A 16,114-nucleotide genomic window follows, 5' to 3' on the forward strand; every position below is an offset into this window, starting at 1 on the left:
TAAGCAGATAAATAGAAAGCGGGACGTAACACCAGCGCTTCGTCGGAGGCTCACTGATGATGTTACCTAGAATGGTGACGAAATATCTGAAAACTAACCTTCCAGCTCAGCGAGCAAACTCATATCCAGAACAATGGATTCATGCAGAGTTAACATGTTTGAATTATGTATTATAGCTATTTTGGAAATAACAAGCTATCTGGATAAAAGAGAACCTGCAGATGTGGTATTCTTGAATTTTTAAAAGGCACTTATGATGTTGCACCAAAGATTACCACTTAAAGTGAGAATTCTTGAGTAGGGAGCAATCTATTATGGTAGCTAGAGGATTGGTTGGCAAACTGAAAGCAGAGAGTAGCAGAGAGCAAATTGCAACTAATGGACCACTGCAAGGATTACCGCTGGGGTGTCAACTATTTACAACCAATCTTGAAAACCTGGATGATGGGATGGAATATATATGGTTACTAATTTGTGATTCAAAGATAAATGGAAGAGTAGGTATAAAGAGGACATAAGGATTTTGCAAAGGGATATTTACAGCCTTGTGGATGAGCAAAAAGTAAGATGCAGTATAATGTGGAACGATGTAAACTTGCCTACTATTGCAGAAAGAATATAAAAGAAGCATATTATTGAAATATGCAGGTACAGTGATTGAATAAGACAGCCAATTAAATGTTAGCATACATTGTAAGAGAAATAACTAAATTGTTGTTCGGCAAGAATGAGAATATTTTATACCTCAGCCATGTAAATGTGTGAATCCCATATATTTAATTAGAAAACTTGATATTTAAAACCTTATCCTATGGCTTATTTACTCTTGGATAATGTAAAAAATTTGCTTAGACTCATGGATTGGGAAAGATTATTGTAATTTAGGAAGAGATTTAATAAAAAGTGGGAAAATTAAATCTTTATGAATAATTGATAATTAATAACTGACTTTCCAAAAACAAATACATTTTACAGAATGGAGCTTAAGAACTATTCACTGTACATCACAGCAAAGGTGATTATAGTAATAAATATTTCATGATGCTAATCAGCTTTGAAAGAAAATTGCACTGTTAGTAATATTTGCTGCTACATGTAATTTGGGAATAGAACTGCATCAAAATTAATAAAATGTGGTGTTACTTTTTAATGGAAGACACCATTTAACAATAACGTTGGGAGCACAGAAACAGGACATTTCCAGGATCTGCAAACCTAATCAAAAAAAAGTCATCCAGGAGGGAAGATCTCATTTCAGGGTGCTGCGGTTTCTTGGATATTAGGTTCGATGACCCAGAATAAGAGTGAAGGTTGCCGGCAACAGAAACAGATCCGCCTCTCTGCACCAACTCAATAAAATAGTGAAAGCAAAAATTCCTTTGGCCCTCATCTCACACCTCTGACAGCCTCTCTCACACTTTCATGCCCTATTCATGCTAACCCTATACCCCTTCATACCTACAATGCCATCCTATGGCCCTCAAACAACAAACCTTTCCAGGTCCTCCATCTCCCCTATACCACCTACGCCCATCTAGCTACCCCATGGCCATTTTTCCTTCTTCAAATTCAATGCCTGACTAGCCACCTTTCATAGCCCTTACACTAATCTACAGTCCAATACTCACCAATTTGGCTTTTTATAGCCCCTATGATAACCTGAGAACCTGTACTCATCACCCTTATGACCTCTGTACATACCACCCTTTGCCTTCCCACTCAATATGGACAAACCTCAGAAGCCATACTGGTATAAAATAAAGTAATGCATCAAATGATGACTTTACACAGAAGCCAGTATCCCATCAGCAAGTCACTGTTTATTTGTGACTGGTCTCTGACCAACTGCATCAGAACCAGTCCCTGGAATGGGGAGAATCTCTGAATCTCCTGTTTATTTCAGTCAGCCAGGGCTCCCTGATTGCGATTGTTAACCTGGCACAATCAAGGATCTCAAAGTCAATGAAAACCATCTGGCTCTTCTTCTGATCACTACACTGTGTAAATGGAAAAACCACTAATTGTTGAAAAAATCTATACTTTGAAATTCCTTTAACCAATCATATACAAAAAAAAATTGCATTCTAAGATGTTGGATAATTTTGACATTTGTATAGCAGCTTTGACACTTCCAATGGATTATTTTAGGCATGTATTTGCCTCCCTTATGCAATCTGAAAGAGTATCTTAACTACATCCCCAGGACATTTAAGAACATTAATCCCCAACCCCCAAAAAAGATATCTGACCCCACAAGGGCACCTCTTATCTGAGGACCATATTTGTACGGTACCTCGCCTCCCAACAGAGTATGCCGACTATCCAAAATTAATTTGTTGAAAGAGGCCTTGTTCACTCTGCACATTCTGTGTTTCAGACAGCAGAGATGCCAAAGTTTAGAGTTAAAGATCAGCTATCTCCAGGAATGACATATTTGGAGCCCAGAGCATCCAAAAGAAATGCAAGAGCAACTTATAGCCTCCACGATCAACAATAATGCTAAAAATTCCTATCTGTCATAGTAAGAAATTGGGGTCTCAGTGTTTTAGGTCATAAAGGAATGATGCATTGTATTGTAACTTTAGCATTGTTGAACGAGTTCACAGGAGCAATAGACTGGCAGTAAAGTCTGACTCAGAAAATTTATTACCAAGTTACATCTGTATATGAGATCTTAAATTTTAAAATGTTTTTCCACTATTGGTGACAGTTAAACAATAAATGGGAAGAGCTGTAGTTTTAAATGGCTAGAGTGCATCTTTAAGAAAATTGATATGTCTAGCACATCTTCTGGAGACATCTAAGAGTCCCGTCTCTCCAAAAAGAGGCTCCATGTGAAAGAACCAATCTAAGGTAGGTGGCAATTTTTGGAAACCAACTCACTGTGTAGCAACCATAGCTGGAGATTACCACTTGAGTAAAACTAATATCCCATGTCTATAATTCAAAGCAGCAAAACGCCAATAAAAGTATTCTCTGGAATGAGGAGAGTGCAAAAGGAGATTTAGCTAAAGTGTGTCCATTAGGAAGGTATTCCTGCATTTCAAGTGAACGAAGAATTGAATCCTCCACATTTATGCTTCATCTACAATGTTGTCTTGAAGTAATTTTTGGCTTATCGTATGAAAGATAAGTTCAAAAATTGCACGACACCAGACTATAGTCCAACAGGATTATTTGAAGACGCAGACTTTCGGAGTCTCACCCTTTTTGAGTGAGACTCTGAAAGCTTGTTTCTTTAACTAAACCTGTTGGACTACAACCTGGTGTTGTATGGTTTTTGACCTTGTCTACCCCAGTCCAACACTGGCATGTCCACATTATGAGCTTACTTTCTTTGGGGAGAAGGGGGTTTCAATCTGGGTGAATGGTGAAGATTGGTGATGATGATCCTGGAGCAAAGATGGGGATCAATGGGAGGATATGCTGATTGGGAGCATCAAAGGCTTAAAGGGATGAGAATAGGGCAGCAGGATCAGAGGACTTGAGTAATTGAAGGTAGTGCTGGAGGTCATGGGGTTGATCAAAAGATACAATGTAGGAGTTCCAAAGAGTTGGGGTCTTTGCAGTAAAGCTAGAGGCCTTGTAGGAGTAGAAAGTAGGTGTGGGATGAGAGTCCTCATGGTAAAGATTGGGCTCCAAACCCAACGTGTGATAGAGAAGAGACTGGTGGCATATCTAATCATGGGGGCACACTCAATCCAGAAAACACATGAAAATGCAATTCTGTCCTTGATCTTCTCTGGATATAGAGTCCTTGATAAATCTTAGTGACCTACCATTAAAGTTGGAAGTAAAACAGTAATACTGCTTGATAAAATGTGGAGCTGGAGAACACAAGAGGTCACACAACATCAGAGCAGCTGGAAAGTTGCTGTTTCTGGTCAGAACCCTTTTACAGTCCTGATGAAGGGTCCCAACATGAAATGTCAACTTACCTGCTCTTCTGATGCTGTCTGACTTGCTGTTCTCATCCAGCTGCACATTTTATCCACTCTGGCTTCCAGCATCTGTGGTCCTTCCTATCTCCTAGTCAATAATAACGGTCATAATATCATTGCAATTTTTAAAGTGTCAGCATGGGGGAATATGTAGCAGTGCTGGAAAAAGGTTAATGATCTACTGCACCCCAAAAATGTAAGTGTCACCACCTGTCTGCTATGTCGCACTCACTCTAATTCTGCTCTTGCAACCATCTTCCACCAAGGTTCATGATCTATCACTCCTATTGTTGCATGCAACATCTTCCTTGAATTGTTTTGACTACCTATTCCCTCAAAGGTCCATTCTCAAGGACACCTATAGGTGGATAATAAATGCTGACCAACCGGTGATACCCATATCCCATGAATGAATAAATTTTTTAAAAATACACCTCTTTAGAGCAGTCATTCACTTATGCACCTCCCCCTTCAGTTAAAATGGAAGTAGATGATTTGGAGATGGGCCACATCAGACCTTTATGTGATTTTTCAAGATTTTACGCACAATGCTAATTACCGAAGTCAAATGCGCTGTGTGTTTTCTAAAATAAAACCCTTCAGCTTCAGAAAGTATGCTAATGGTAAACCTGAAACAAAATCAGTCTCTTGTTTCAGTCAGATCCTGGGTTGTACCTGTTATAGCATGGTGTGAAAAAGCCTCCACATAGGTGAGATAATTATGTGGACAATGCTTCTTTAACCATTTGCAAACATCTTGCTGGGTCCACAGTACCACAGGTTTAGTGTGTCTTGTAAACGTAGGACTTGTGTGAAAACTACAGTATCCATCATTGGATCCGATCTGTAAAACAAAATGAAATACACTAAATTATTCCAAATAAATTATCCTATGGTTTAAAGTATCCCACATAAATGAGGTAAATATTGTGTGATCCTACTCCATGCAGAGCCGTGCTTGTCAGATTTAGCATGGACTACTGAGATTGGAGCTCTGCACTTCTAGTCTCACAGTGATTACATTCAGGAACATCAAAAATCATACAAGGGGTTGTAATCCCTATACCTCATATTTCTACTCACTACCATCCATTTGTTGGCAATGCCAGGGAAAATGGGAAAACATAGGAGAAAAATCACATTCAATATTAAAATACTGCAGCAGACTAATGGAGTTAGATTGCACATTGATTACATCTATCATTTATACATAAAGTTTTTGACCTTCTGAGACAAAAGTACATGCTTTGGTTGATAATTTTTCTTCATGAATATGCATTTTAATATACATTTTACTGATAATGAAAATTGGAACGCTAAATCAAACTTCATATTTTTAACATCTTCACATTATAGTGATGCAATCCTTTTGATAATTCAAACCACAGCAGTGTAGAAGATGTATTCACTATTCTTCTTTATTTACCAATAATTTCATTTGGTGAGCCAACCCACCACTCAATAATCTTCCTCCCCCTTTTCTTAGTGAAATGTAAATAAGTCCTTAGTTCTATCATATTTCTGCACTAAGCGCATCAGTTAGGCTGTAAAACAATGCTAGCAGGTAAAAATTTTGACGGGTGAGACACACACATTATACATGAACTTATAAATTAATTTTCCAAAATTGAACGGAAACGCCTCTACTGTCAGACATTTAGTTTGAAAGAATACAGTAATCTATTGTTATTTTAACAAAGTACAAATCTCACAAATGCCTATCTGTGTAAAGACTATTGCACACTTTTTTCGGCAACTTGAGTGAAGATAGCCAAGTTACCTTGATATAAAACAGGAAGTGTTGGAGAAACTCAACAAGTGTAGCAGCATCAGTGGAGAAAGAGGGTTAAATTTGGTTGTGTCAGTTTTGGATAGTCTCATGGAAAATTGCTCCCTGTGTGCTCTCGTGAATTTCCTTGCACAATTTTACAGAGGTCAACTTATTAGGTACATACCATGGCTCCACAACACTGCATGTGTTATCTTTTATTCACCAGCAACAGCAACTGCTCTCCTTTGGGGAGGCCTTCTGTGGTTCCTGTCACTGGTAGCATATTTAATGCTCAGCTGTGCACCAGCTCAGATGCTACAAGCTAAGAGTTGGGTTTCATAGATTCAGTGTGTGAAGACTTATACAAGAGATGGTCAACAGACGAAAACTGGCACATCAGTTTGCCAACAAGGATTTGGAGGTGCTGGTGAACAGGACGGCTATCCACTTTCCTCTGCACTGTTGGAGAATACCACAGAAACAGGTCATGCCAGCCTGGCCCTAAGTTGCCATCTGGTATCCATGATCTGGAGGGACATATTACAGTGCAGGAAAAAGATTAATGACCTTCTGCACTTCAAAAGGGCACATGCCAACATCTTCTCTCTGCTATCTCACACTCACTCTAATTCTGCCACTACAATCACCTCCCACCAAGGCTCATGATTTACACTCCTATTTTTCCTTGCAACATCTTCCTTCGATGGCTCTTACTCATCTATTCTCTGAAAGTATTAACCCTTCCTCTGCTCTACTAATCATTCACTCAGGACACTACACCAGCATTCCCTCTAATTTTTTTTCCAGCTGCATGGACCTTGAGGGTCATGCATGGCGCCAGTTTTGGGAGTCAGAAGTCGATGCCACAATCAGTATACCAACACCAGTCATCATGCACTATGTCTTCTGGCCTTCACCTGCACCAACACTAACAACTATGTCAGTCACTTGCATCTCACTCAATCCCGTACATGTGTAATTCCAAAACAGAACAATATACAATAGAGCAGAGAGGGTAAAGATGGGTTTTGTGGAGCCTAACCTTCATGTACTCACTCCTCACAAGGATCCCTATAGGGTGAGCAAACATGTAGTGATGCTAAGACCTGCATATCTCAGCAAACAAGTAAGATTAATTACTTCTCACCCATTACAATCTCTGTGAACATGCCTTTGTTAAAATGCACAAGCTGATACAGGAACAACAAACAGATTTGTTCAGACATGTGGAATACTGGACTAAAGATTGGAGGAGTCCTCCAATGGCAACTCTACCATATGAGCTACTGCATGTGTCTGGTTTTTTCCACGGTCTGTTTGGAGCTGCTAAGGAAAGCCAGGTCAAGTACAACACTTAGCAGCCGTCAATGATAGATGCAGATCTGCATACCATTGCTTTAGCCATTGGTAGTGAACACCAACATCAAGGTAACAGAGAGATGAGAAATCTTGGTCTCACTCCACGCAACCCTTCCTCACAGAAAGACAAGGTGGTGCTAATAAGTACCCATGCAAAGGAGGAGCCACATGGAGGCCCTCCAGAAATCTTCTCTCAGACATTCCAGAGATGCCCAGCTCCTGAACGTTCTCCCTGACTGCAATTTTCAACACTGAGAGAGTTTAAGCCAAGGAGGGTGAGCTGTAGTTGGGCAGGTAATGCTGGGACAAGTAGTCTCCATTGTAGTGCTGGAGTCAGAGACTCCACCCAGACATAGTGGTAGAAAAAGGAAAAAGAAAAAATGAGGGACCATTGGTGCATGGGTGACAATTGTCTCACTCTTGCCAATGTCATTCAGCTGAGAAAATTCTATCTAGAGATACAGTTTCAAGTTGAATATGAGTTACTTAGAACTCCAAGTGATCTTGTGCTATAGCATATACGAATAACTTGAGACGTTTATATTAAAAAATTTAAAGTCCTATTACACTTAGTTTATTATTAATAAAATTTTAAAGATAAAAAAACACGAGATTAAGGCATTAGCGCAAGGAATCTTGTGACAATATTGATGAGTATTGCCTTGTTTATCTCAGCCATTGGGTTTTCACTATTAAAAAATCTGATTCGTAACAAAATTTCCAGAGGTAACAGCCTGTATTTTCTTAAATCACATTTATTCTTTAGGAAGTATGTTTTCCTCCAATATCAAACATGCATTAATTTTCCTGTCAACTTTATTTTATTCTCTCCGTTAATTTCGCACTTGGTTTCCTTCTGGTTTTGCTGTGGCTTTGCCTTCATCTTTATGAAATGACTATTCTCACCACAGTGATTGCAGGATATCGTTTGAAATGCCAATGTATTTCTGAAAACCAGCTAACTCCAAGAAACCATATACAATCCAGAATGAATGTAGAAAAGATGCAGTAATTTATAAAAAGGACAAACTTGTATTCACATAACATTTTGCTTCCCCATAAACATCTGAAAGCACTATAATGAAAAAGTAATAGTCCGTATTTATAAACTCTGGAGGTATTTTGGACTTAGCAAGATTGCAAAACAACAAGAGGTATGTGCAACTACATAAAGTGACTGGCGTTTAACAGAAAATCACCAGCCAGGATTTGGAGAATTAACTTGAGAAACTTTCAATACTGCTGAACATTCTTTAACCACTATCTGAACCAGCAAGCAGTGTATCAATATAATCTGATTTAAAAGATGATATCTCCAGCCTTGCAGCAACACCTTAACACTGCAATTGAGTGTCATCTTAAATTATACTCACTTGGACTAAGAAAAGTTGCGAGTCAACACTTTGTGAGTAGCTACAACATATATTTGGGAGGGCTGATAATTATGATTTCAAATGCAGGTGAACCAGGAAATAGAGGAATGTGAAATGCAGAGGGTGCAGTGTGGCTGACAGTATGGTAATGTGGGAACAGCAGAGGGAATGTCTTGCAAGGAACAATATTTATCTGGATGCTTCTTTATTTCATCCTACCACCAGCTACCAAGCTCTTAGTCCACTCATAATCCAGTTAAAATTTGACGTAAACAATAGCCAGAAATTGCTGGAGAAACTCAGCAAATCTGCAAGTGTCTATGTAGATAAAATAGAATGAATATTTTGAGTTCAATTACAAAGAACAAAGAACAAAGAAAATTACAGCACAGGAACAGGCCCTTCGGCTCTCCAAGTGTGTGCCGATCAAGATCCTCTGTCTAACATGTCATCTATTTTCTAACGGTCTGTGTCCATTTGCTCTCTGCCCATCCATGTACCTGTCCAAATATATCTAAAAAGACGCTAATGTGTCTGCATCTACTAACTCTGCTGGCAACGCGTTCCAGGCACCCACCACCCTCTGTGTAAAGAACTTTCCACGCATTTCTCCCTTAAATTTTCCTCCTCTCACTTTGAACTCGTGACCCCTAGTAATTGAATCCCCCACTCTGGGAAAAAGCTTTTTGCTATCCACCCTGTCTATACCCCTCATGATTTTGTAGACTTCAATCAGGACCCCCTCAATCTCCGTCTTTCTAATGAAAATAATCCTAATCTACTCAACCTCTCTTCATAGCCAGCACCCGCCATACCAGGCAGCATCCTGGTGAACCTCCTCCACACCCTCTCCAAAGCATCCACATCTTTTTGGTAATGTGGCGACCAGAACGTTACACAGTACTCCAAATGTGGCCAAACCAAAGTCCTATACAACTGCGACATGACCTGCCAACTCTTGTACTGAATACCCGGTCTAATGAAGGAAAGCATGCCATATGCCTTCTTGTTCACCCTATTGACCTACGTTGTCACCTGCAGGAACAATGGACCTGAACACCCAGATCTTTCTGTTCATCAATTTTCCCTAGGACATTTCCATTTGCTGTTTAGTTCGCCCTTGAATTTGAGCTTCCATAACACATCACCTCGCATTTGCCCAGATTGAACTCCATCTGCCATTTATCTGCCCAACTCTCCAGTCTATCTATACTCTGCTGTAATCTCTGACAGTCCCCTTCACTATCTGCTACTCCACCAATCTTAGTGTCATCTGCAAACTTGCTGATCAGACCACTTACACCTTCCTCCAAATCATTTACGTATATCACAAACAACAGTGATCCCAGCACAGATCCCTGTGGAACACCACTGGTCACAGGTCTCAAATTTGAGAAACTCCCTCCTATTACTACTCTCTGTCTCCTGTTGCCTAGCCAGTTTTTTATCCATCTACCTAGCACACCCTGGACCCCATGTGACTTCACTTTCACCATCAGCCTGCCATGGGGAACTTTATCAAAGCCTTACTGAAGTCCATGTATATGACATCTACAGCCCTTCCCTCACCAATCAACTTTGTCATGTCCTCAAAGAATTCTATTAAGTTGGTAAGACATGACCTTCCCTGCACTAAACCATGTTGCCTATCACTGATAAGCCCATTTTCTTCCAAATGAAAATAGATTCTATCCCTCAGTATCTTTTCCGGTAGCTTCCCTACCACTGACGTCAGGCTCACCGGTCGATAATTACCTGGATTATCCTTGCTGCTCTTCTTAAAGAAGGGGACAACATTAGCAAGTCTCCAGTCCCCCGGGACCTCACCCGTGTCTAAGGATGCTGCAAAGATATCTGTTAAGGCCCCGGCAATTTCCTCTCTCGCGTCCCTCAGTAACCTGGGATAGATCCCATCTGGACCTGGGGACTTGTCCACCTTAATGTCTTTTAGGATACCCAACACTACCTCCTTCCCTATGTCAACTTGACCTAGAGTAAGCAAACATCTATCCCTAACCTCAACATCTGTCATGCCCCTCTCCTTGGTAAATACTGATTAGAAGTGATAGCAGCTAGGAAAAGATGGTATTTATGCAGATGATGGGGGAGAGGGGAGAAAGAAGTTAGATGCAGCCCAGAGTGAGAAATAAAAAGGTAGCCTTACGAAAAGATTGCTGATAGTATGTCAGAAGAGAAGAGAAGCCAGATAGGTAATAATGTGTACTATAATTAGTTGTAAATGGTTTGGTTGTACTGAAAGAAACCCAGTACATGACACGACCTGATGGTGTGAGGATAGATAATAGACATGAAAGGAGGCAGTCACGGTCTGTGATAACAAAGTGTGAGGCTGGTTGGACACAGCAGGCCAAGGAGCATCTTAGGAGCACAAAAGCTATCGTTTCGCGCCGACACATGCTCTACAATTGTTAACTTCTGAAGGCTATAAGATCTGCAAGCAGAAGATGAAGTGCTGTTCGTCCGGTCTGTGTTGAGCTTCACTGGGGCACTGCAGCAGGCCCAGAGCCAAAATGCAGGTATGCGAACACCAAAGTTGTGTTGAAATGGTAGGCAAAAGCTTGGGTACAGACAGTATGTAAGTGTTCTACAAAGCAGTCACCCAAACTTTGTTTTCTCTCCCCAGTGTAGATGAGGTTGCATCGTGAGCAGTGAATACAGCAGACTAGATTGAGTGAAGTGCAGGTAAATTGCTGCTTCACCTGGAAGGTGTGATTGGGACTTTGGATAGTGAAGAGGGAGGGAGTAAGTAATCAAGTATTACACCTTCTGTGATTGCATGGGAAGGTGCTGTGGGGTCTTTGAGGTCATGGTGACATCACAGCACTTACGTAGCAGGAGGTTGTTTCATAGGTAAATGCATACAACATCTGCCACCAAAACCAGAGAGGCCAATTCAAAAAAGTATTGACAGGAACTGAGCAGAAAACAAACATTAAATGATAGCTGCTCATTCTTTCCATCCTCACGAAAAAGAAACAGTTAAAGTCCCTTTCTGTATTCATAACCCAAAATGAACATGTCTCTGGACTTTAGTGATGACATTTTACTCTGTTGACACAGGTGATCATTGCTCTGTACTTGTCAAATTGCCTGCAGGATAAACAGCTTCACGTAAATTTGTTTGATTCTCAGCTTCAATTTTCATCGGCTTTCACAGGATTAACAATCTGACAGTTTGTTTCATGTCCTGCAACTTTGAATGCATTAATCAGTTGCCAAAGGATGATGTGCCTTTGTTATTTAGTATCTGCCCTGAATGGGGTTTATGAGTATGCATTTCTAACTTCAGGAGCTCAGGCATTGGGGAATTCTGTTTAAAAATGCTTTTTCCTTTACATTCTTATTGAGAAATGTTCTTTACTCTCTTAATATAATGACAAGAAGACAAATGAAAATCTGAAAATAGAAACAATCTCAGTGCCCAGAAAGAAAGGTTGGATGCTCAATGTACAATCTGGCTAATGCAGAAAATCACAATATAAAGTGCCCACATCTATGTGATGTTCTGATTCATATAATTTCAGGGCTTTTACTACGTGATGTGAGTTCAATCACAACATAGTGAGCTGGAAAACTTTACGACAATCAAAATAACTTCAAAGTATTTGAGCAATTCAGTGCATTTTGTAAATCTTGCAGTAATTTTTCTCACCTCTGATTGTGATTGAATCAGAAGTATAATCCGGCTGTTCTTCACTTGGATTGATCTGTCTACAACACTTTGCATGTCAAGGTCCCTCACAGAGTCTACATGTATAATATTTGGCACAACGAATATATTACCAGTAGCAAGGGAGACAAAAGAGAACGCTATTATTTCTTAGATAACAAGGTGTAGAGCTGGATGAACACAGCAGGCCAAGCAACATCAGAGGAGCAGGAATGCTGATGTTTCGGGCCTAGACCCTTTTTCAGAGAAAATTATTATTTCTATTATTATTTCTGACATTTTCTCCTTTACATTGTTTAATTTGTCTGTTGTCAGAAAGCACATTGCATTGAAATGAAAGGCATTCTAAAAACACTGCAAATCTGTCCAGATGAGCTTCATTCAGAATGAATTGGAACCGATGCCAACTGGTCTATTCATGCTCTGAATTCCTTTCTGTCTATGTTTCAATGCCCATGTAGAGAGGATGCAGAGAAAATGTTCAGAAAGAGCTTAAAATAATAGGGAGATTTCAAAAGTAAATGTCAAGAATACAAGGGTATGGATACATTGGAAATGACATCTGATTCAGTTATATTTTGAAATTTTCCAACAGAAATGATAGCTGAAACAGGATTTATGTTTCTTTTTTGTCGGATTTAAACAGTTGCTTGAATAAAAGGAATAATAGAGTATAGGTAGCAATAAAGATATTCAGATTGGAGTAGATGGTTCTCATCTTTAACAGACATATGAGAATGTAATTAATAGCTCAAATGTTGCATTTATAAGCAACGATGTTCCACACTGCTCTTCTTTATGTCATGCCAGCCATATTGCAGATTTTTCAGCAAGGATGATACTGCAGCTCAGATGTTTCCTTCCTTGGTAAGTGCCTCACATTATGATTGGTAACATGAATGTCAGATTCCTTTTTTAAATAAAGGAGATTTGTTTTAAACTGGGTCTTCCTGATGGTTACTAGGGTTCCTGGGGACAAGCAAAATAGCGCTCTTGCGATAGTAGTTTGATAATAAATACTATTATGACATCCTGACAAAAATGTTGCAGCCATTCTCCTTGTACTCTGAATAGTGAGAACTTATGTGGTCCTGATTGAGAAGAAAACTCTTCTGCTCTAGAGTCCATAAACAGCTTTTAAAAAGAAAAGAAAGCATTTGCAAACACTGTACCTCCAGCCTCAGAACATATCAAAAGATATTTTGTTGAAAATATTGTCACTGGTATAATGCAAGAAAACACAGCAGTGAATTTGCACACAGCCGGATCTAATAAGCAACAATGATAAACTACGTTTTTTGAATGATGTTGATTGAGAGCTAAGTGTTAGTCAGGACATTTGCCTATTAATATATTTTCTCCTTATATCCAGAATCAGTGGGTGGAATTTAGTGCTATCATTGTGGACCTGACAACGGATCCAGAATTGGGTAGCATTGCCATTAGCAGTGAGAACATCTGATCAGACACAATTACACGGAGATCAGCCCATTCACTAAGCAGTGGTGCCCAAGCTAACCAGTTATGCAGTGGAGAAGGGCAGGAAGATGACAAACTCAGCATCAGCTCCAGGGGTCATTGGTATGTGTGTTACATTTAAGTGACAACCGGAGTTACCTGCAGTGCTTACATACTAATGTAGGTATTCCTAAGAATAGCCATCCTGACCAGATCTCCAGCCTCATCATTCAGACCTCCAGCCTCATCATTCAGACCTCCAGCCTCATCATTCAGACCTCCAGCCTCATCATTCAGACCTCCAGCCTCATCATTCAGATCTCCAGCCTCACCATTCAGACCTCCAGCCTCATCATTCAGACCTCCAGCCTCATCATTCAGACCTCCAGTCTCATTATTCAGACCTCCAGCCTCATCATTCAGACCTCCAGTCTCATCATTCAGACCTCCAGCCTCATCATTCAGATCTCCAGCCTCATCATTCAGACCTCCAGCCTCATCATTCAGACCTCCAGCCTCATCATTCAGACCTCCAGTCTCATCATTCAGACCTCCAGCCTCATCATTCAGACCTCCAGTCTCATCATTCAGACCTCCAGCCTCATCATTCAGATCTCCAGCCTCATCATTCAGACCTCCAGCCTCATCATTCAGACCTCCAGCCTCATCATTCAGACCTCCAGCCTCATCATTCAGATCTCCAGTCTCATCATTCAGACCTCCAGCCTCATCATTCAGACCTCCAGTCTCATCATTCAGACCTCCAGCCTCATCATTCAGATCTCCAGCCTCATCATTCAGACCTCCAGTCTCATCATTCAGACCTCCAGCCTCATCATTCAGACCTCCAGCCTCATCATTCAGACCTCCAGCCTCATCATTCAGACCTCCAGCCTCATCATTCAGATCTCCAGCCTTATCATTCAGACCTCCAGTCTCATCCATGTTCGAGGTGGTCAAAGGCATAGGGCAGAGTCTGCAAGCAAGCAAATGTCTCTGAGAGGATTTGGTTTACTGATACCTGCAGGTTACCCTTCAGGCTGCCCAGAAACAGTCAGTGGGTGATGCTCCTCCCAATGGAAGGAAACTATTAAGAAACGCTCCCACCTCAGCCAGGACATCTGACCATCAGTTCTTAAGAAGTAGGAACGGGGTAGGCCACTCAATCCATCAAGCCTATTCAACACAATCTAAACTGATCTGATTCCGGACTTAGCTCTACTTTATTGCCTGACTCCACCCAATAATTGACACTTGCATTGATCAAAAATCTATTCAGCTCATTCTTGAATATATTCATTAACACCTCAGGAACAGAATTGAAAAGACTAAAGATTCTTATGACAGAAGAGGTTCCTCCCCAGTGATTTCTTGATGGGGGACCCCTTATTATTAGATTGTACCCTCTAGTTCTAGTTTCCCCCAGAAGGGTACAAATCTCACAGCATCTACATTGTCACAATTTCCTATAGAATCTAATGTTTCACTGCGATAACTTCTCATCTTTAACTCCAATGAGTATTAGTCCAAACAGGACAATCTGTCCTCAAAAAAAAAGACTTCATGCCAGGAAGCAGCCCAATGAACCTTCCAATCCAAATATATCTCTTTTTAAGCAAGGTAACTAAATCTGTACACAGTACTCCGGGTATGATCTTGCCAATATACTATATATTGTAGCAAGTCTTCCTGACTTTGATGCTCCAAACCCCTTTCCTGAATCTGTATTTTTTGTTTAACTCAGCAACTCACACAGTTGAGTTCATCATGTGTGCCCAAATTGGATTTTGATGGCCATGGGTGGTCCAATTATAACATGACCAAACAGGTTGATTATGAGCCTATAAATCTCTCCAATACACCTACAGGCAAATGATAATAGCCGAAGAGTCTTCTGGTCAGCCACATGCAGAGGGACATCACTCAGTCAACAGCCTCTGGAAAAAAGCTAATGACCTGTTCCAGGAAAATCTGGCTGTGGAAATAAGGGTAAGCACATGATTTATTTGCCTCATGTGCGACTGGACCTGAGAAGAGAAAAGAAGATGCTTAAAACGATGGTGTTGCCACAGGATCTCCTCTCTGCCCAGCTCTTTTAATGTTTTTATCTGTTTTTAATGGATGATACTCCTATCCCTTGCAAATATTTGGTACATAGATGAAACATTTACTATATTTGAATCTGCAGCTGCAAACAGGAATTTCCCCCGTAAACTGAAATGGGTTCCATCACACACTCAAAGCCACTACTGAAATAGATTAGTCCAACCACTCCCTTTCCTCAATGTTCTAGTTGCAAAATCTGTCAATGGGTTCTATACTACTGTCTACTGCAAGCCTACCATCACTGGGCAATATACATGCAAGAATTCCTCTAGCTCCACATACTAGAAGATTGGCTGTATCAGCAACTCTGTAAATTATTCCAAGCCATTTGCTCACTATGCAAGCTTTATGATAACATATAATTCATCAGAACTGCTTTGAGGATCAATGGCTGTCCTGATCAGATCATTGATAT

The 16,114-nt window shown here is 40.3% G+C and overlaps 1 protein-coding gene across 3 annotated transcripts in view; it reads right to left on the reverse strand.

Annotated features, from left to right (window-relative positions):
* The window catches only part of LOC125461306 (sterile alpha motif domain-containing protein 10), a 111,176-nt gene that overhangs the window by 49,134 nt on the left and 45,928 nt on the right, over nt 1-16,114 (reverse strand). For all 3 annotated transcript variants that reach the window (XM_048549922.2, XM_048549921.2, XM_048549920.2), the window contains one exon: nt 4,617-4,785. In XM_048549922.2, the coding sequence (XP_048405879.1) occupies nt 4,617-4,785 (169 nt within the window). The remainder of the gene's footprint in view (nt 1-4,616; nt 4,786-16,114) is intronic.

This window comes from Stegostoma tigrinum, chromosome 19 (genome assembly GCF_030684315.1).
Source record: "Stegostoma tigrinum isolate sSteTig4 chromosome 19, sSteTig4.hap1, whole genome shotgun sequence".
NCBI lineage: Eukaryota > Metazoa > Chordata > Chondrichthyes > Orectolobiformes > Stegostomatidae > Stegostoma > Stegostoma tigrinum.